Source organism: Ooceraea biroi, chromosome 8 (assembly GCF_003672135.1).
Source record: "Ooceraea biroi isolate clonal line C1 chromosome 8, Obir_v5.4, whole genome shotgun sequence".
NCBI classification, from domain to species: domain Eukaryota; kingdom Metazoa; phylum Arthropoda; class Insecta; order Hymenoptera; family Formicidae; genus Ooceraea; species Ooceraea biroi.
The window spans coordinates 14,301,144-14,322,899 of NC_039513.1; the positions used below are offsets into that span (position 1 = coordinate 14,301,144).

Genomic DNA, 21,756 nt, shown 5'->3' on the forward strand with positions numbered 1-21,756 from the left:
AAATGCCATTTTTAATCTGACGAGTTCGTAATTTTTGCAAAAATTAAAAACTAAGTTATTGTTTGTATTTTAATAACATTAAGAACTTATCGATTAAAATGATAAGAACGTGCTAATAACATAAGCATCGCCAGCGCAAACATAGTATGTATACATACTAATATATTTTTATGTATATATACTATATATTGTTAAGGGCTAAATAATAAATAATAATAATATAAAATTTATTAAGAATATTTTTCAATATATCTATTTAATATATATAAGATATATATATATATATATATATATTTAATATATGATATATGAAAAGTTATTCAAGAAATATGTTTGAGACTGTTTCGACGTTATTAAATCTTTGGTGGCCCTGAAAAGGACCGATTTTTTCCGGTAAAGAGGTCGATAGTGAATAGTCCGTCAGTCAGTAATCAGTCCAGTATCCGCCACGATCGATAACTTGATTGAGTTGATTAGGAATCGAATCAATCAAATTTGCGAGGAAGTCGGGTTGAAAGTTTCACTTGAAACTGAAATTCTTCCCAGACTTCTCTCGCATGGGCGGCTAACGTCGCTGCTGTCGTCCTCTCCCTTCTTGGTTCCCATCGTTGAACCATTTGTGCCCAAACATTTTCGATCAAATTTAGATCTGGCGAACGAGCAGGCCATTGGATCAAATGAATCTCCGGATGATTCCGAAACCATGCTCGTGTTTTCCGTGATGAATGGACACTAGAATTATCCTGCACTAATCGAATAACTGGCATGTCCTCTACGGGGTAGATTTCACGTACTGACGGAAGAAATACTTCTTCCAGTATGCGAATGTACTGCGCAGAGTTCATGCGTGTGGGAATATCCACCAGCTCTCCGATTGTAGTGCCAGAAATCCAGCCCCACATTGCACAGGAAATCCTTCCACTTCTGTGGATAGGCACAACATGATTAGGATTCAACCGTTGATCACGTAATCGCCATACGTGAGGTTGACGGTCGGTACACGATACAAAGACCTTTTCATCGGTCCAGATCGTGGCCTCCCATTTCTCACGGCTTGTCGCCAAGCTGTCCAAAGCAAACGCGACACGTTGCTCCCGATGTTCAGGAGTCAACGGAATTTTGTGAGCTGGACGGTAGCAGTGAAGTCCGGCTTCGTTTAGTCGTCGTCTTGCAGTCCTGTCCGATATGTCGACGTCCGCAGTCTGGATGGCTTCTGCAACTGTGCCAAAAGGCCGTTGTTGCATTGAAGCGACGAGATTTTCGTCTTCGTCCCGTGTCGTCCATCGTGGTCGGCGATTATGCTTGCGATGATCATGCAATGCATGATCACCGCCTTTCAGCATACCGTTGTATCCACGTGCGTACTGTCTTTGTGGAGCATGGAATATCAGCAGCAATATCTGCTACTGATCTTCCAACTCTTAATGTTATTAAAATACAAACAATAACTTAGTTTTTAATTTTTGCAAAAATTACGAACTCGTCAGATTAAAAATGGCATTTTTTAAAAACAATGGTTAATTTTTGTTCATAACTGCAAATGATTCTTTGATAGTCAATACATTATTTATTAAACTAGATTTCGAAAACACCTTAATTTGATATTTTAGGTTTTGAATTTGTAAGAATTCGCCCGTGTGCGCCGCGCCGCCTCCGTCCACATCACAGTCGTGCCATCTGCCGTTACCGACCGTTACTCATAACCGAAGGAAGGCATTTATGCCGTTGCTTGTACGTTCTACTTGGCGCTCGCAACGACGCGAACGTCATCCCGTCTTCATAGCTCACTGAATATTGAATAAAGCGCTCATGTCGAGATCGTTGCAAGCGTCATACCGACAGTCGATCCGACTGCCGACCGCGATTACCGACTCTTATCTGGCCAATCAGACAGCGTCGACGCTATGATTGGCTAAATCAATGAAATTTTTCTTTTTCTATTTATTTAAAAAAAAGAGCTGTGGGGCTTTATTTTTGCGGTTATAAAAAGTATAATTATTACGTACGATTTGTTATTTGGATATAATTTGGGAATTAAAAATAGGGAGTTTTGCTTAAACACCACCAGGTGTCTCTGTATGTCTCCTGTCAGCCCTTACAACGTAATGTTGATGACTAATGGTTTGGTCCCTTGTGACCGGCTGGAAGTTGTTATGTAGTTTAATACAATTACAATTCAAGATAAGAATTATACGAAAGTTATAAGATTATCCTGAAAAATGGTTCATACCGATTGGGATCGTGTATTATCTGTGAATGCATCTTCCTTGACGGATGAGGAAATCGAAGATCTTTTTCCTATGATAGTCCGCTGTGACGTAGATGAAATTTCTGATATACATGGTTTGCGAACTCTGATGAGAATATCGCAAGAAATGTTGTCTTATAAAGATAATCAAGTAAAAAGATTATTTGATACAATTATAGCATAACTCTTATAAACATAAATGTTAATTATATGGCTATATTATATATGATCTACGTTTGCTGGGATATGTATGCTGCAATATACTTGATATTTTCTTTTTATACTAGAAATATACTCATAGAATATAAATTTCTTTAATTTGTCGCATGTATGTAATAAATCTATTGGAAATCTAGGTGGAGGCCTTACTTCTCGAATGTGGTGAATTGAAAGAGACAATAGTTTCTTTACGTCCAGAGTCTGCTAAACGGAAAATAAAAGGTAGCGTATTATAAAATTTATCTTTCTGTATGATATGTTCCATTTAAGCAGATCTGAATTTTATAATAAACCTCATAATCTGGAATATCTCATTTTTGTATATTAAATATTTCTAAATATTTGATATTTACTATTTCACAGCTCATGATACGTCTACAATAAAACAAGAAAGTAATGGTTTTACTAAAGTAAGTTTTTGCATTATTATATTGATAGTTTAGTAAAATGTTTTACATTTTATACATGTAATAATTACAATTATATGTGAAGGATGCAGATTTACAGAAACATACTTATAATTTGGATACACAAGAGAAGAATGAAAAAGTAATGATACTCGTGGATGAATTAGAAGTAAGAGTACGCATAATAAAGAGATCGTTGGAATATTTTCATATTAATCGTTCTCGTTTTTAGACCGTGGACAAGGAGAATAAGAATCTGAAAAGACAGTTAACAATATTGCAAGAGGAAATGATGGATGCAACAGGAAAAATAAATGAAACGGTAGAGGAACTTTATTCGACTCAAATGAAAACTGTTGAATATAAAGGTATTTATATACAAGTAACATATGTATATGTATATATTTTTTGTATAATACATGTTATTTGATTTGGACAAAAACATCACTATTCTAGACAAGACACTGAGATTGGAACAAGAGAATGCGGCTTTGGTCACTCAAATTGAAGAGATAACCACGCAACAAATAGACCGAGATAGAATGTTGGATGAATTTGGGATTGCTATTGACGCCAGAATATTTGAATGGAAGGTACATGTTTGTTAAATACGTAATAATATACGCGTTAAAGAATAAGAGAATGTATTTATACATACGAGTCTGTGTTATTTTCATTAGGGTATACTAGATAAGAAAGATATGGAAATTGAACGTTTAAAAGAAAGCCTGTCGCAGTTTTTGGTACAATCTTTTACATCGATTAAAGAAGAAAATAAATCGCAGATTAACTATTTGAATGACGAAATAACTCGACGGGACACAATTATAACTGAACTACAATCTAAACTCTCTGAAGCAGTCTCCGAAATAAACACGAGTGCTGCATTTATAGAAAAATTAAAGGGAGAAATACGGGAGTAAGATTTATAGTATTTGAAAATTCATAAATTCTTTTATCGCTTAGAGTAAAATTAAAAAATATTGACTTGTTTCCGAAATGGCTGATTTAATATATTCGACAGGTCTGTAAAAAGTGACAAAGGAAAAGGAGAGGCAAGTTTGTTGAAGAAGTTGCAAGATGCAAATGACAAATTATGTCGTATGGAAATTACATTATCTCAAGCACAGAATGATGCGAAATCACAGAGTAGTAAAGTTAGAAATATTTACTCATATTTATTATAAAAAACCCAAAAGCTTATTGCTGCTATTTATATAAAATATTTGGTATACACATATGTAATGTTATATGTATATCTTAGTTAAGTTTCAATTTTGTTGTTACTATTATTTCTATTGTTACAAAATAAATGTTGACATTTTTTAAGGAAAGATTTATTTTTCGACTAGCAATTAATAGAAATATACACGTCTGCACATCTGCGAATAGCGGCAATAATTTTAGGTTAATCGATTTGGTTAACAATATGTTAGTATATTATAAAATCATATTTCTATTATCTTATTTTAGTGTTAGTAAATGTAAATTTGTATTTTGTAGCTGTGCAATGTATTATCTACATTAAAAAAATATGAAGATGGAAATGAAGCTTTAGCAAGAGCGTTAAATGACATTGAAGATCTAAAACTTGAAATGGATAATAAGAATGAACATGTCGAAGATTTAGTTAATGTCATTAATAAATTGGAGATGCTGAATTCGTATCAAGAAATGGAAATCTTAACCTTGAGGTATGAAGATTTGTAATGAATTTATGGCGCGCGTGCGTATGTGTAATAAATGAACATCTTTTCACATGACAACAGAGAAAAATTAGGGATTCCAGAAGATGAATCAATATCTATCAAGAATATTGTAGCAAAACGCAAAGAAAAATCAAGAAAAATGGAAGAATTTATTCAGCTAAATAAAAGTCTTGTAGAGGAAAATTTCGAATTAAAAGCAGATGTAAGAGACAATTTATGAAAAAATTAATTTAAAATAATATAATTTTCAAATGAAATTATAAATATGTAAAGTACATATCTCTTTTATTTTGAATATATTTGAAATATTCGATTTATCGGAAATTTTTCTGTATTGCAGGTAAGAATACTAAAATATAAATTAAGCAAATTTGAGGAAAAATTAGATATTTCAGATAATTTCGACGATTGCAACAATGAATTTTTACATTCTACTAAATTAATGGAATCTGAAATTGTGCCTTTGCAAACCGATGTATCAAAACTTAACCAAAATATTCGAATACTCGTAGAGGAAAATGAAGCACTCAGAACAGGCATGCATGAAATTATGGACAGTATACGCAGTCAAGATGGTGAATTTTCGCTATCTCTAATGGTACTTTAGTTGTTGCACATATTTCCATTTCTATGACACCTCTTGCTGCTTAGCTCTTTTCTATATCTGTATCTGTAGTATGCAAAATATTGGCATAATTTGCTTAAATCTTTAAATCTGCTTGTATGATCTCTCATTTCCTTTTTCTCTTGTCAGTAGAACAATCTTTGCGTTTTTAGATATAAAATATTTCTATTCACACAGTTTTATACCAAGTAGCTAATAGTTTCATATTTCTTGTCCTTTAGGTAAGAGTGAAGTGGAAATACAATCCGATACATTGGAACGATTGTTGGAAGCTTTAGATGTTAGGCATTTAGCTGGTTGGTATCATCCAGCTATGAGATTACAAGAACATCTTAATGTTGTACAAGGTAGCAATGCTGAATTAAGATCACAGATTAAGATACTCAGGTACTTTTGTAAAGTTCACTATAAAAATATTATTACAATTAGAGTTTAGTCATTTTATAAACAAAATAACAAGAAATGCCTGTATGTGTGAACAACTGAAGTGAAATTTCAAAAATGTTGTAACATTATCATGTATATAGCACATAGCCTACCAAATAGCTAATAACTTAACTTGATTACAGAAAAGAATTGCAGAAAAAGGATAATCTATTACAAGATCTAGCAATAAATAAAAATAAGATAATAGATGTTGAAACATTGTACAAGAAACGTAGTGAGGAAGACGAAATAATCACGATGCATCTTGCAGAAAGAAAAGTTTTAGAAGATGCGTATAAAAATGAGGCAGAAGAGTGGGAAAAGCATAAAGACCTTTTGATTCAAGAAAATAACGAATTGAAAGATGAAGTGGATGATGTTAAAAAGCAATTGGAGATTTATCAGGAAAATTGGCAGATTATACAGGATGGAGATGATGAAATTGAAAAAGCACTTGCATTAAAAACGAGAGAATATGCTGATGCGGCTAACAAAATAATTGTTACACGTAGAAAAAATACTAGTCTGCAACAGTTGCTGAACAAGGAGACTGGTAGGTTGTACGAGTGTCAAAAAGACATAATTAAGAAAGAGAGCGATTTTAATAGAGCCCTTATTGAAGCGAAGAAACATAATAAAATATTGCTGTCAGAAATTTCACTTTTACGAAGTAATTTACACAACTCGGTGAGTGTGGCAATACACAACGAATTGAAAGAGAAATATGAACAACTAAATATACGTCATCGCGCTTTATTAGAGGTTGCAATGGTACTTCCTGATTATGAGCAAGTGTCATTGCTAAAAGCTGAAATGGAAGCAATACGACGAGAGAAATATCAATTGGTGGAAAATTTGCAAAAAACCGATGATTGCGATACGGAGAACAGTGATAATTTGCGATTAAAATTAAAAGAAGTAGAAGCCATGAAATTGATTGAAAGTCAACGAGCCGATCAGATGAGCAGATTACATGGAATATTAGAAACGCAGTTGGCGAAGCGCGAGGATAATGTTAAACGATTTTCTGCTTTAAATTCTGAACAGCAAGAGAAATTAATTGAACTGCATAAAACATTATTTGGAAAAATTACGCAATGGGATATTGTACAAGCAGATGATAACCGTGTACGAGAACTACAAAATGAGAAGATGCAACTTATTACAGAGAATGAAAGTTTGACACAAATGCTAGAAATTGCTCAAGAAGAAGCTCGTTCGCAATATTCGCTAAATTCATTACAAATGCTGGAATTGGACAATCTTCGGCATCAAATATTAGATTTGCAAGCTGTAAGCGAAGATAAGACCACCATTTCCAGACTTGATTTCGAACTTGCGAGTAAAAAAGTATCAGAAATGGAACTAACTGGACAAAAAACGCGATTGCAGAACGAACTGTCTTTCACGCGACAGGAGCTTGATGATTCAAGAAGAAAATATGAGGAAATGCGCAGTTACGTACAAGAGTATAGGAAACAATGTGACAATCGTTGCAAGTAAAGTCCGAAATTACAACTAGATATTATATTTTCATAGAAATCTATGTTATATAGCGTTGTAATGTAAATGTATGTTACAGGTATTATATGGATGTCATCTATTTTTTGCAATGCCAATATGCAGGATCAACCTCCATAAGTGCTTTGGAAAATGTAATTGCGCTCGCTACGAAGTTGAAAATAGATGGCCAGAATCTTGATGCACAAGTGGAAAAAACAAAGAAGTCTCAGGAAGATATGAAATCCGAACAGCAACTCTTATCTGTACGCCTTGAAATTGTCGAACGTCTAAAAGATATGTTGGAACAACAGATTGGTGCTGGCAACGTGCAAAATATAATGGAACATTTTGCAGAAACTTCGCAGCAGACTCTAAATGTAAGTTTATGCATCATTACATATCATTGAATGTAAAAATATTTCAATAATAGTAAAATTTGGCAGAACATTTAACTCTCATAACAATCATTTAAAACATTTTTCTTTAATTGTTATTGTTTTATATTAGTTAAAAAAATTTTCAATATTATGTTGTCAAATATCCTAATTGCATAAAATTTGATCAATTTTTAATAAAACTTAAACTTATTAATTAGTACGTGTTTCCTTCAAATTAAATATTTTTATAGAATATAAAATATTACTAAAAGTGTACTAAAAGTTTGTATACCTTTAACCAGGATTTCAAATACAAACGGAGAATATCTTACTTGGAACATGAACTGCAAATTGCTAGTAGAAAATTCAATGATTACGAATCAACAATAACCAGCATGGAACAGGATATGTTAAATATTCAGAGAGCTTGGCATCAACCTCAAAGTAATATATCAAGAAATTTGGAAAGCAAATCTGTTCAAGCAGCGACTGAGATGCAAGAAGTCAGTGTTCAAACGGATTCTTATGATTGTTGCTTGAATAAAAAACTAAAAGACACAATTAGAGAAAGTGAAGAAGTTTCCAAGGATGGAAAATCTGGTGAATTAGGTGAAATGGTAGAAAAAACATTCCGAGAAGCAGGAAATAATACAGAAAAGAGTAGCAGCAATTCGATGATTTATAACGAGCAATTAGATGAAGCATTGAAATTGGCGTCGGAACGCTCCGCGATACTTGTGAAATATGAGGCGCAATTAATGGAGTATAAAGTAAAACTGGATACTTTGAATAAAGCAACCGAAGAAAAAGATTCGCGGTATGAAGCAAAAATAGAAGCGCTGAATAAAATGATGGAGGAAAAGAACTCGCACCTTACTGAAAAACAAAATGTGTTTGACGAATTAATAAGTCAGTTTTGCGTTACAAATACCGATTGTACTGACAAGTTAGCTTTGAAATCGACAATAAATAGTTTACAGAAATTAATTAGTCAAAAAGAGGGGACTATCTTGAGATATCAAAATCTGTTGAAGGAAGATAGAGAGGAGCACAGTCGGATAACGAGTCACCTTCAAGATGAGATCAAGAGTTTGCATGATCGCATTTTAGCTATGCAAGGTGAAATAAGAAAAGAAAATGAAGGACAAGTCGTAATCATGAAAAATAATTTTGAAAAGGCATCAGCCTTCAACGTCGACGAGAGTACGTCAAGGGCACCGATAAGCAATGCCGCGCAAGAAGACATCGCGAGACTACGTGAGAAGGTGTCTACGCTCGAAGCAGAATTAAATACCAGCAGGGAACTGAGTGGACGTTGGCAACGATTAGCAGAAGAAAGATTAAAGCATATAGATCATACGAGAGAAAGGTTTGTCCGACGATAACGTAAAATTATTTATTGAGTCAATCAAATTCTGGATTCTTTATACGTGATACATTATATACATGATACATATAATTTACATTCTTCTAGACTAGGACAGCAACATAAAAATGAACTCGACAGTTATCGCGATGAATTAAATAAATGGCAATCCGAGGCTGATGTGCTCAGACAACAACTGTCTGACAATCGTGTGTTACTTGCAAAAGGAAATATTTCTCTAATGAAGGAGTTGCAAGAAAAAGATGATAAAATACAGGAATTAAATCTTGCTTGTCAACAATTGCAGGTGTGTCATAATTTTGTTATTTAATTGTACAATCAGTATATACCTACTATCAGTTCTGTTTTCGGTGTTGTAAAACCACCGTTCAGTCCACTTGATCAAGCAAGTTGGCAGAAGAGATGGGGGAAATTTCATTGGCCTTGAAAATTTTTAAAAACAGCGAGCTCGTCATACTGAATTGTCTTGGGAAATTTCTAAAATTCCCTGTATTTTCGGGAAAAATAGATGTTAGTCTAGACTCTAGGCCCTATTGAAATTTGGCCAAATAAGATTTTCTGTCCGGTTTCCAAGTTATGTTCTGCCAGTTCTGATTCTATTATGTGTTTTTTTTTGTTCCGCAGAATGGAATTGAATTAATGAAATCTGTAGATCGAACTGATACTAGCCCAAACGAAATAGCACAATGTAGTTATCTTCATCAAACGCAACAACACGGTCAAGTAGATCTTTTACGTCGGCAACTTCAATCTTTAATGCAAAAAGAGAAAATGTATAAATATGAAATAACTGACTTGAAGCAACGACTTAGTCGCAGGTAAATTTTGATAAATATTGATTTACATTCTCTTATCGTTTGTAAGAATCACGAGTTAGATATTAAAAATATATTGTATGTTTTTTCTCTTATCTCAGATACATGGCGACAAAAACTCAGGAGAGAAAAACGTTGCAACGTGAAGGACAACTAGAGCGTAAAGTGATATCTTTAGAAGAAGAATTGCATAAAACGAAGATTCAATTGGATGAAAAATATTTAGCGCAGGAAGCTAAAAAGGCTAAGGTATATGTAACAAAACACTGCTGTTTTATATTACTATTCCATATTTACTATCATAGTACTTTGTTGATAGACTGCGGAAGAACTTTCATTGTGGGAGAAACAAAAAAAGTGGCAACAGACAGCAGAAAAATTGAAGGAAAACCTGAAAGAAAAAACTAATGAATATGAAAAATTACGTAGGAGCTATGAGAAGCTTCGATCTGTCGTTTCATGTATAGAACGGGAAAAATGGTACTTGAGAAGCAAACTCAAACTTGAAAACGATACTGTATTCATAGGAAATTTATCATCAAGACCTATTTCAAACGATCATAGGCATAATGCAATGGAAGAACTCGAGAAAGAATGCCGGATACTGAGAGAACGCGTTAAAGAACTGACTGATCGCTTAGAAAAAGAAAGTAACGAACATTTGATGTTAGAAATAGCCGAATTAAAACGACATAATACGATTTTGGAGACAGTTTCTCAGGTGATTTTGCGATATTCTTTATATTAGAAATTTCACAAAAAATTTTTAACAAATGCTATCTTACAGGATAATACAAGCATAATTAATCAGCTTGAGAAATTGGAAATGACCAAAGATGCTCTCGAAAAAACGAATCTCAAGTTAGAAAGTGAGAACTTTGAGTTACGACTCGAGTTGGAGAAACTAAATTCCGATACTCCAGGATTGCGAGAAAAAGTTGAACATATGGAGAAGTAAGTTTGTAATAATGTACATGTGGTAGTAAATATTTGATATACAAATATAATCATATTATATTTCATTATTGTAGGTATATTAAATTATTAAAGGCTGAAACATCTTCAAATTCTACTCCCAGAACGTCAGATAAGGAATTGAACATGAAAAAATCGACTTTTGAGATGGAGAAAACAATATTCACTTTGAAACGAATTATCGAAAAACTTCAAGCAGAAAATAAAAGGCTGAAATTTAATTCTAAGAGGAATCACTTTATAATCAATCAAGTATATTAATTTTCTTTTCAAATTATATTGCTATCTTTTATATATCATTATATATATATCATATGTATTAAATGTAGGGAAAAGCAAATATCGTCGAAGAAGACATTTCGCTTCAAAGACAATACGAGGAGTCTCAGAAACGCGTGATAAGTTTAGAATCGGACTTATGTCTAGCTGAACACAGATTAGCCATGTTACAGAAAGCGGAGAAAGAAGATGACAATGGGGACTTGCAAGTTTTGAAGCAACAGTTAATTCATAAATCCAAACTTTTAGAAAAAGTAAAACAGTTGTTGACACGAGCAGTTACCAATGAAAAAGCATTGCGGCAACGCGTAAGAATTTAATTAATACATTCATACGTGAAAAAGATAAACTTTCGAGAAACTGTTTATATGAATTTATTATATTAGGTACAACAATTGGAGTTGAAGCAAACCATGTCAACGATTCCGGAATGTTACGTGACACCACCTACACCAGAATAATACTCTTGGGGATATTTACGAATTTGTAATTAAAAATATATTTGTCGACTTTTGTCGAGATAAACATATATGTGTATCTCTTTTATTAAAATATTTTTCAATTATACACTTTACACATATTTAAGTAATATTTATATATATATATTTATAATATATTAAGCAAGCAAGGCGATAATTAAAGAATATTAATATTGACTTCTTGACTTAACATATTTTATCCTCTAACAACAACGGACGTGACATGGCGGACGGCGTTGACGTTTCAACGTGTAAACGCTCACTTACCCTCGAAGCGAAAAATCTTCACTCGCGAAGGAGATTTACTTGCTTGCGCTTCTTTGCATTCATCCGCGCTCGCGAACAAGATGAAACGAAACGTACACTGCACTTGCGCCTTCGAAACTGCGATTACCGCGCTGGATTTTCGGCGCATGCGTAGAGCATTCGGCGTCGCGAATATCTCGGACTCGATAGAATTTTGATCGAACATATGTTTCGATGTAAAATTGTAAAATATCAAAGTAATTTTATGCAAGAATTACGTAAATGTTTCTGCAGGATTATTGGTTAAACTAAATTCTGCACTTGATACTAGATTTACGGACATTGTGTACCTAGTTTTACTGAAACGGGTACATTAAAATTCGTTTTCTCGCTGATAAAAAATCATACTTTAGCAATCTGCCAAATTGATGGGTTTTGTAAATCTAGTTGTATAATAGCACTCTCCATTTTTTGATAAAGAGCATGCAACTTGAGACAATACATATAAATCTTTTGAATATTCCTTAATTTGAAGTCGTGATCTTCTCAATATATATCAAGATCAAGAGAGATAATCACTTTCTCGGCTTAATTAATATGTATATGCGTATTTTTGTCTTATTCTTACTTCTTGCTTTTGTATGTTACTAGTGTTATTACAATATAAAAATTGTAGATAAATTAATATTTGTTTATTATGAAAATTTACATCTTTCTTAATTGTCTACACATCTTTACACATTTACATATTTCTTGTTCATACTTTCGGAGATAGTCGAATTACAACTGGACAATAAAATATTAATTAATAAAATATATTAATGTGCAGCATTGCTTAAAATAAATTAATGAATAAAATTATTAATAAAGCAAATCTATTTTAAAAACTATTGCTTTCTGCGAGTATTTCTTCCTGATCATTTCTTATAATATATTATACAGTTCTATTACAATTTTTTGAGACGTGCATAAATTACATTATTCTTTGAGAAATTCTATGTACATTCTGCTTATATTGTTTTATATTTATCATAAAAATGAATAAAAATAATTGAGAGTCTGTTAACAAATGGAGATTATAAATACTTAAATGAAATAAATGTAAAAATTAACATTGTTACGAAACTTTTAGAACATAATAATACACCGAGTTTTGGAGATATCTCCTTTGGATATCCATTATGTCCATTATTCTTGGCTATTCATTATATTATATATAAATCTATTTTATAATATTAATATATTATTTTTTACACATAAATTAATTATACTTTATTTATAATATATTAATATTATATATATATATATATATTATTTTTTACACATAAATTAATTATACTTTATTTATAATATATTAATATTATATATATATATATATATATATATAAACACTTTTATTATGTAGATTTATAATAAGTATAACCTTAAAAAATATGTACAAAATTATAATTTTCAGAATACACGTATCAAAATGCAAATGTATTATATTTTTAATATTTTCTTTAAATCTTTCTTTTACTTATTTGTGTGGGAATCTTTTTATTATCACTTTGATAATTATTTTTCTGAAATTTTAATTTTTTTATACATATCGAATAATGAGATATTAATAAATATGCACATATGTATACACGTAGATTATTTGAATATTGAAGAAAAATTTAAGAAGTTGCTCAAAAAAGAAAAAATGAACTATTTTCTAATTTTTTCTTCACACTTGATAAAATCTATGTAACAAATGATGATATATTGTTTGGTAACTGATCCACTTTTGTAATATTTACTATGCAATCAGCCGCGCTGTAATGTATCGATCATGGATGTTTTCTTCTAAATTTGGTGTTCTGCTGGTACTTAATATATTTGCGTGCGTTTTTACGGGAATGAGCCCGTTGAAAGTACCAATCAAGTTTGTAATTCGTATTCATATTCTTGCGTGCAGTTTTACGAGAATTACTTCGTAGAAAGTACCAGTCTGCATGGTCCTGCAGCAATATCTTTTCAAAAAATCTGCGTAAATAAAAAATGCATTATTTATACTAAGAATTATACTAAGGATTTTACTTATTTAAAAGCACAACAGATCTGAAAGTTAAAATCTTTCTAATTTATTGCTATCAGAAAATAAGGAATTTTACAATTCTATCGATTTAACTAAACTTGAACAATACATTGACATACATTAAAGAAATGTAACAAAGAAATAAAAGTCACATTATTGTAATTAATGTAATTAATGGATAATGAATATCACGTTTACAAAATCGATTTATATTGTGTATTGTGTTAATTTTATTTTAAGAAATGAGATAAAATATACTTGTTTCGACGTTGTTTGAAATTAATACCTTTTCTTTCTTGAATTTTTGCCTATATAATGTTGGTTATTTTGTTGTGTATCGCGTGTATTAAACGAAGACTTGGGTTTACGATAACTAATGACCTCTTCCTGCGACACGTGACGTTTTGTATTTTTCTGAATGGTATTATTTATTTCGACGTTTGCATTATTATTATCGAAGATTGTGTTGGTAGGAGCATTTGATTTTACAGAGTCTTTTTTCTTTAGTCCATCTTTTTCCGTTATAAGCAGAATTGGTGCAAAACTTTCATCATCCGTCACAGTTGTTGCAATATTTATATGTTTCTTATCAGAGGTAACGACGAAATCTTTTGTTTTATCCTGAAAAAAAGAAACATGCAATTCTTATAAAACTTTTATGAATATAACACAGATGTTTTATATATAACATTAGATCTTTATAATTTAAGAATCTTTAAAAAATCATATATATATAAAAGTTCATGACTTACCTTTAGTACAATGTCAGATATAGACATATCTATATTATTTTCTGAACAATAATTATTTGCGTGTGAAGGTATACATGGATCTTGTATTAAAAGCTTATTAAAACTATTCTTTAATATATCCTTTTCTTGTACTCCAATTGATTTTAAAATATCACTTATTCTCTCACACCAATTAATTAAATTTTTATTGTTTTCCTTATTATTCTTACTCAGTTTCAATAATTCTTCGTCAAATATATTTTCTAAATGACACCATTCTTTAGTTGATGTATCACTTTCTTTATTATATTTATCATTCATATTTTGTATTATCTCGCTCATACTTTCTGGCAATATTTTCTCGGATAAGGATAATTCAGAAGTATAATCTATTTTATCGTTGGCAATTTTCGCATTCCTGATATAATAATACAATTTAAATATAATAATAATAATAATAACAACTGTACAATATGAGAAAAAAAGATTGTATATATTACTAGTTATACTTACTTTGCAGTAGAACTTTTTATATCTTGTGCTTTATTGCTTTCACTTTTCAAGAAGCTATTATTGTTATAAACTTTAGAAATATTTGTCTCATCATGCTTTGCATATAATACTGGGTCGTCAAGTTTTTCAGGATTCCTCAGGATTCGATTCTTCATATTGTTCTTCTTTGTATTTCTTTTAACAGTTTTATCACTCAAGTTTTGTGATGAATAATTTGAGAAACAGGATTTATCATAATTTTCGAAAAGTTGATTATTCTCAGTTAATTGTTTTAAGAATCCATTATTATCAGGTAGCGTATTTTTTAAATAGCATAATTTTTCACGCAACTTATGTACCAATTTAGCATATTTATTATAAATATTTAATGTTATTTTATTTATTTTTTCTAACAAGTCAAAAAGCAGTAACTGAGATGTGTTATGTATTTTATCAGCAGTATTTTGCAGAAACCTAATAATATAGTATACGTATATGTATAACATAGTAACGTGTAATAAAAATATACAATAATTTTATGACATGCAGCTAAAAACTTGAACATGTTATACTTACTTTATAGTAGTGAAATTATTCACATTTTGTGTACCATTCTTAAATAATATTAAGGTTTCATAAAATTCTTTTACATTATTCACAATGTCCAACGTCTTATTCATTTTATATTTTGGCAAATTATTTATATCATCAATTTTAATAAGTGATGGTGATAACAGATATAGAAATAATTGGAGTTGATTCAATGGGTGCAAATTAGAATCTAAAGATTCTATGATAGATTCGTTATCCATTTTACTAGAATTAATACTTTTAAAGACTTGCGTTAATCTGTCCTTTACAGAAATTTCGTAATTGGTTGCTTTAGTATACACTTCAATTTCACTTAATATAGCTTTCACTAAAAATAAAACATTTGATTAAGACACAAAAATTAGATTTTACTAAATTCTTTTATAAAAGTTTGGATTGTACCTTCTGCTAACTCTTTATAAGTATTAACAATATTATGACTTGTAGTTATAAGAGTTTCATTAGAAATTTTACTTAAGAATTGATTTGGTGGGATTATATAGTACATCGACATCATATGCAAAAGGAAACCAGCCATAACGCCAAACAAACAGGCAATAGTCGTTTTCATTGTCTGTATAATCAAAGAAAATTATATATATATATATTATTATTATTATTATTATGTTGTTCAGATATATTTATATATATATATATATATATATATATATATTGAATTAGTCAAAAAGTTTAGGTCCATTTTTGTGTCAATGATTTGTCAATTTTGCTTTATTGCATCTAGTAGAAACAAATTATTCATCAACCAAGTAATTACCATCATTGTCTATGATTAGACATTATCTATGATACAAATATTATCAACATTGTTACCCGTAGTACATGTAAATTGATTTGAGAAAGTGAAAACCAAACCAAACTTTTTGACCGAACGTTAACACATTCAATGCCAAGCAAATTCTGTATGTCTTGCTATTCATAGCATAATCATTTAACATGTGGCATTTAGAGTCCTCACAATCCTGTAGAAATACCAAAATCATGTTGAACATAAATATATAGTACCTCTTCTATAATGTATCTCCTACGTTTCTTAAATGTTGTTTTATCATTAAGTTGACAGGTTTGGGAGGGATTTATACCAACATCTTCTACATCACTCTCTGATATGACGGATATACCATCGGATATATCTTCTGATTCCACATTTGTAGATATTTCATTGTTATTATCTTTCGTTTGTGTTTCCAAGGTCTCATTATCCAAACACTTTAAGAATTAAATGACTGATCATTTTATTTCTATTCATTTCTATTCTGATTCTATAGATATGTACAATATCTATAGAAACAGGTGCACTAATACTATCGAATACGCTTATAATAGTAGCAATATTTTGTCACGTGCATCAAATCTTTGATTCATCATGAGCATAAAGCAGCTGGAAGCACGTGGTTAATTATATGAGCAAAGATATTTGTTTTAATTATAAAGTAATTTCATCAAATTATCATCAAATATACAAGCGTATGAAACAAAAGCGTATTGACATGCGCAATTGTATAAATTGTACTTGTATGTGCACTGGATAATTGAGTGCACCAATGCCGTCCACTATGCTCATGTTTGCAAGGATATTTCATATGTGTGATTTGCCAATCCTTATTTACAAAATACAAAGAGACAATCTTTTCAAATGTTACAAAGAAAGTTTTGAGCATAAACACACCGGATGGCATTATCAATATTATCATCGATAGATTCACCTCCTTTTGTGTATCTGGTATTTCAGGCGCTTCCTCATTTGTATCATTTTGTCGATTGGTCCAACTTAATTTGATCCATTCATCCGTATCTGCGTCCAACTTTATCTCATCTAAATGGATACTTATTTCATTGATATTTACGTCGTCCATTTCTTTCCTAAAACAAGTAATTTTATAGCAAACAAATGCGCGACACAAGATGAAGTAATTAAATATGAAAATTCATAAACCGAACTGTAGTACTATCCAAAAAGTTCCGTTTGCACATATACCAAACACATTAATCATTATTATTAACAATTTCATTATGTATACATTTCACTTACATTCATTTCGTTTCATTAATATGAACATAAAATACGTAGTATATAGAAGTACATACAACTTTGCGATTTCATGTTCTCTTGTTCTTGTTCTTGTTGTATGGCTCAGTTGGCGAATAACACCCATACGCCAGCACTAGAGGCAAGCACGTCCAATCCCGGGTACGCACGTCGACGCAGCGCAGCATCGCGAGCGCCATCTCGAATCAACCGCAGCGACTCGACGCTGGTGCACTCCCATGAGTAACGGTCATTCACTCCACCCCAGGCGGGCGCTGTCGGTACTGCAGAGGTGGTGTCGAAAGCATCGACAGTCGTATATCATGTCATCGACTCAAAGATTAAGACCAGCTCGCTGCACAAATCGAAGTAACGCTTTATACGCCAAAATATTCTGCGAAAAGGCAATTTGATAAATGTCGTATGGCGGCGAAAAGTCGTTATGAAATAGATCCATGATAAGTGTCGCAGAGTGCTGAGCGAGTAATGGGCAATTAAAGAAAATATGATTAGCATCCTGGTATTGACCGCAATCGCATGTGGCAGAAAGAGTAATTCCCTTATCGGTTAAATGCGATAAAATACTAAAATGATGAGTTCGAATACGGGAAATCAAACATATAGCGTCACGAGGCAAAAACCCTCCAAGGCATCGAAACCAAGGCTTCGCAAGAACCGGCTCAACCTTCCTATCAAAATAACGCTTCCCCTTATTCACACAATCCCGAATAATATGGCGACAAGCCCGACGCCTCACCGACTCACGAAATGAAGAGAAAAAGGACTTATAATGACAAGACTGCACGGATGCATCTGTCAAAGAAAGAGCGGCCCTGGCGAGTCCGTCCGCACACTCGTTACCAACGATTCCAGAGTGGCCCGGAACCCACAGCAGGCGGACGGGCATCCCCCTTTCCAAAAGTAATGACCTAAAAGAATTCTTGATTGAATATATGACCGGTGGGTGCCCACCACAACCATCAGGCATCCGTAAAGCAGATATGACGCTCAACGAGTCAGAAGCAATCAGCGCTCTAGAACACGGGGGGCTGGTCAGAAGAAGAAGATCCGTGGCCCGAAGGATAGCGGCGGCTTCCGCGTCAAAGATGGATTGGTGGTCATGCAATCTTCGGGATATCGATATGCGCAACTGAATGCGCTGCATCTTAAGGAGATCGCAGTCCCGCAAAGGATGAAAAACTTGGCATTCCCAATTCAAAACAGAGCGAATAAAACCCTTATAAACAGTGGAAAGAACCGAGGGATGAGACCCCCACCTTATACCCGCCATAGCCTTCAATATATTCAACCGGGAGCCAGCCCTCCTAGTAGTCTCCCGAACATGCGACGACCAGGAGAGGGCATAGTCAATATAGATACCAAAATATTGCGTGGTCCACTGCAGCCGAAGCCTACACTCACGAAGGGAAATCGTGATGCGCTCCTCGCGAATGAGACGTTTAATATTCGTCAGCGAGGTCAAAGAGAAAAAGCAGTAAGAAGTCTTGGTAGGCTCGATAGAGAGGTTCAAAGTGCGCAATAGATCATTCAATTTAGCCAAGGCATTCTGCAAGAGCGAGGCTACGTTACGCAGCATCCTATGTGAACAGAAAATTGCCAAGTCATCCGCATACATAAAAATCGAAACAGGCAAAGGAAGACACACATCCAAAAAAGAAACATAAAGTGCAAAAAGCAAGGGACTCAAAACTGACCCCTGTGGAAGGCCCAGATGGGCCATGCGCGCTTCCATAAATGTGCCCCCCATGTATCCGTGCAGCTTACGGAACACCAAAAGGAACTCAAGAAAACAGAGGACCTTCTCAGGCACTCCCATCTTCCGCAGAACAACTATCAGAACGCGAGGTAGAACGTGATCGAAAGCACCGGCAACATCGAAGAAGACAACCCCTGAGTACAGTCTGTTAGCATTAGCCAACTTAATATTAGCAACGAGAGTGGCAACGTTATCCACACAAGACAACCCTCGCCGAAAACCGAACTGGTAAACCGGGAGAAGATGGTTATTTTCCACCCACCATTCAAGGCGTCTACTAATTAATTTCTCAAATATCTTAAACAGATTATTAGCAAGAGAAATAGGACGTAAGTCACCCTTTTTCCCCGATTTAGGAATAAAAATTACAAAGTATTCTTTCCACTGTAAAGGATAACGTCCTTTGTGAACCATTAAGTTAAAATGCTTAAGTATAAGTGCATGCAATTCATGCGGGAACTTAGATATAATCCTGTTATTAATGCGATCAGGGCCTGAGACCGATTTCTTTTTTAAAGAGGTAATCACTGACCAATATTCATCAAAAGTAAACGGGCGCAACAACTCGAGAGGGAGCCCACGCAAGCGAGGAAACTGAACATCCTCCAGAAAACCAGGAGGTGGATGTGCAGGAGGGGATTGGGTTAGTCGGAGCAATTTTGTCAAAAGCGCTATAAAATTTATCACGATCTGTGTAATTATTATTGCCCTCATCCCGTTTACATTGGTTATTGCGCGAAAAGGAACGAACCGTGTTCCAAGCATTGGTGGTATCCGACGAAAAGGAAAGGGACTCGCAAAAAGCACGGAAAGCGCGACGTCTCTTCTTCTTAACAAAATTGGAAAATTCGCGACATGCAGAAATATAACGTCCCTGATTTTCAATATTCGGATGTAACTTGAAAGAATGATAAAGAGACCGCTTCTTCCTCAGTTCAGACGTACATTCGTCGTCCCACCAGACGGCAGGCGGTCTACGCTTTACTGATATATTATCTCGAGACACAGCCCCCGCGCGAGATAACTCCTGAGAAATTCCCGAGCAAAATTGCGTAGGACTGCTCGATGGATCGACCGTCCAAAACAAAGTCCCCACAGAGCCGCGAGCAACCCGCTTGAAATTCAATCCAGTCTATATTATAAAGAGAAAAATTTGGACAAGGAATAAAGGCTCCTATAGACGAACGGAATGCAATATAGACATCGACAGGGAAATGATCGCTCCCATGAGTAGAATCAAAAGTTCTCCACCGATGCAGAGGGGCCCAGCGAGCAGACACCAGAGTAATATCAAGGGCGGAGTTGGAAAGCAGATCCGCCGACGTCCATGTCGGGTCGCCATTATTGAGGCAGACTAGAGCAGACGCGGTGATAGCCTCAGCAATCTTCCGGCCCTCGGCATCAGAGGTCTGCACCGCCGAGGACCACAGCGGATCTTTGCCGTTAAAATCTCCACACACAACGCCGACTCAAATGAGACACAGACGTCAAGGAATTGCGACGAAAACCGCTGGTCAGTGAGCGACCGGGATATGCGTGGAGAACTATAAAGAGACACAACAGTAAGCACCTCTGAGGGAAGAAAAAGCTTAACGATGATATGTTCCACCCGGTTACGAGAACAAAGATCCATAAGGACATCACTGCGAACAATCTGATACTTTATGCGTTTATCAATCAAAACCGCCACACCACCACCATGACGGCTGCGGTCCTGTGAAACAATTTCATAGTTAGTAAATGATAATCTAAGTCTCTCATCCAAATGGGTCTCGCATAGAGCAACCGCATGGTATTTATGCTCTTGAAGTAATTGACAGAGCTCCGCATACCGACGCGGGAGAGAGCGACAATTCCACTGCAATAGACGAAACCCAGACTGATCCGTATACCCTAAACTAAACTATAATAGACTTATAAGATGCGAAAAGTAAAGTTTCAAGTTCCTTAACGGTGAGAGTCTTGGCCAAGTGAAAGTTCAAGCTCTGAAGAGTTTTCCGAAAATGACTTACGGATTCCTGAGTTAGAGAGCAGAGACCGCCAGAACGCCTCGACGGCCCGAAAGAAAAAGTGCCCTTGACTCTCGAGGAAGTAGTAGTAGAAGAACCAGAGCCCAGATCCGTGCCCCCTGAGGCCCCCCTGTGTGGTAAGGGCTGCTTCAAGGGCGTGTTCACAAGAGTCACGGATGTCCCCGCAGTCCCGGACTCACGAGGGCTTCCCCTCACATGTAAAGGCGGGAAGGCCTAGAAATGTTAGAGATATTAGACGGGGAAGTAGCGCGCAAAGGAGAGGGGGAGCGGCACGGAGGAGGACGGGGCAGGGAGAGCCGAACCCCAACGGGGACCAGCCCTCGGGTCGCCA

The 21,756-nt window shown here is 34.1% G+C and overlaps 2 protein-coding genes across 8 annotated transcripts; one reads left to right on the forward strand and one right to left on the reverse strand.

Moving 5' to 3' along the window:
• The first annotated feature begins 2,219 nt into the window (after window positions 1-2,219).
• Window positions 2,220-11,499, forward strand: LOC105284876 (centrosomal protein of 290 kDa). Of its 4 annotated transcripts, XM_011348688.3 has the most exons (23): window positions 2,220-2,399; window positions 2,605-2,689; window positions 2,831-2,877; window positions 2,960-3,043; window positions 3,107-3,242; window positions 3,331-3,467; window positions 3,555-3,793; window positions 3,899-4,031; window positions 4,378-4,568; window positions 4,644-4,785; window positions 4,924-5,158; window positions 5,430-5,595; window positions 5,778-7,133; window positions 7,217-7,514; window positions 7,817-8,883; window positions 8,989-9,187; window positions 9,526-9,719; window positions 9,818-9,965; window positions 10,036-10,437; window positions 10,504-10,670; window positions 10,748-10,943; window positions 11,021-11,278; window positions 11,357-11,499. In XM_011348688.3, exons 1-23 carry the CDS (start codon window positions 2,220-2,222, stop codon window positions 11,429-11,431), a joined length of 6,135 nt encoding a protein of 2,044 aa, XP_011346990.1. In that variant the 3' UTR covers window positions 11,432-11,499. The 4 variants fall into 4 exon arrangements, with proteins under 4 accessions (XP_011346990.1, XP_026827696.1, XP_026827698.1 ...); XM_026971895.1 differs by lacking the exons at window positions 2,220-2,399; window positions 2,605-2,689; window positions 2,831-2,877; window positions 2,960-3,043; window positions 3,555-3,793; XM_026971897.1 differs by lacking the exons at window positions 2,220-2,399; window positions 2,605-2,689; window positions 2,831-2,877; ... (1 more) ...; window positions 3,107-3,242; window positions 3,555-3,793 and having other exon boundaries at window positions 3,333-3,467; window positions 3,899-4,023.
• A 1,899-nt stretch (window positions 11,500-13,398) lies between these two features.
• On the reverse strand, window positions 13,399-17,815 carry LOC105284875. Of its 4 annotated transcripts, none has more exons than XM_026971957.1 (9): window positions 17,678-17,815; window positions 17,296-17,452; window positions 16,595-16,798; window positions 15,974-16,145; window positions 15,557-15,899; window positions 15,002-15,454; window positions 14,510-14,906; window positions 14,044-14,378; window positions 13,399-13,705 (listed from the first exon to the last, which is right to left on the reverse strand). In XM_026971957.1, exons 1-9 carry the CDS (start codon window positions 17,743-17,745, stop codon window positions 13,510-13,512), a joined length of 2,325 nt encoding a protein of 774 aa, XP_026827758.1. In that variant the 5' UTR covers window positions 17,746-17,815; the 3' UTR covers window positions 13,399-13,509. The 4 variants fall into 4 exon arrangements, with proteins under 4 accessions (XP_026827758.1, XP_026827759.1, XP_026827757.1 ...); XM_026971958.1 differs by having other exon boundaries at window positions 17,622-17,749; XM_026971956.1 differs by lacking the exon at window positions 17,678-17,815 and adding an exon at window positions 17,531-17,641.
• Window positions 17,816-21,756: the final 3,941 nt, after the last annotated feature.

Excerpts from the sequence above, each read along its gene's own strand:
- LOC105284876 (XM_011348688.3), top strand. The coding sequence starts at position 2,220 with ATGGTTCATACCGATTGGGATCGTGTATTATCTGTGAATGCATCTTCC. Across the intron at positions 2,690-2,830 it reads TGCTAAACGGAAAATAAAAG|CTCATGATACGTCTACAATA; the intron begins GTAGCGTATTAT and ends ACTATTTCACAG. Across the intron at positions 10,671-10,747 it reads AAAGTTGAACATATGGAGAA|GTATATTAAATTATTAAAGG; the intron begins GTAAGTTTGTAA and ends TCATTATTGTAG.
- LOC105284875 (XM_026971956.1), bottom strand. The coding sequence starts at position 17,601 with ATGAAATTGTTAATAATAATGATTAATGTGTTTGGTATATGTGCAAAC. Across the intron at positions 16,799-17,295 it reads TACCAGATACACAAAAGGAG|TGTTTGGATAATGAGACCTT; the intron begins GTGAATCTATCG and ends TAATTCTTAAAG. Across the intron at positions 15,455-15,556 it reads AATAATTTCACTACTATAAA|GTTTCTGCAAAATACTGCTG; the intron begins GTAAGTATAACA and ends CTATATTATTAG.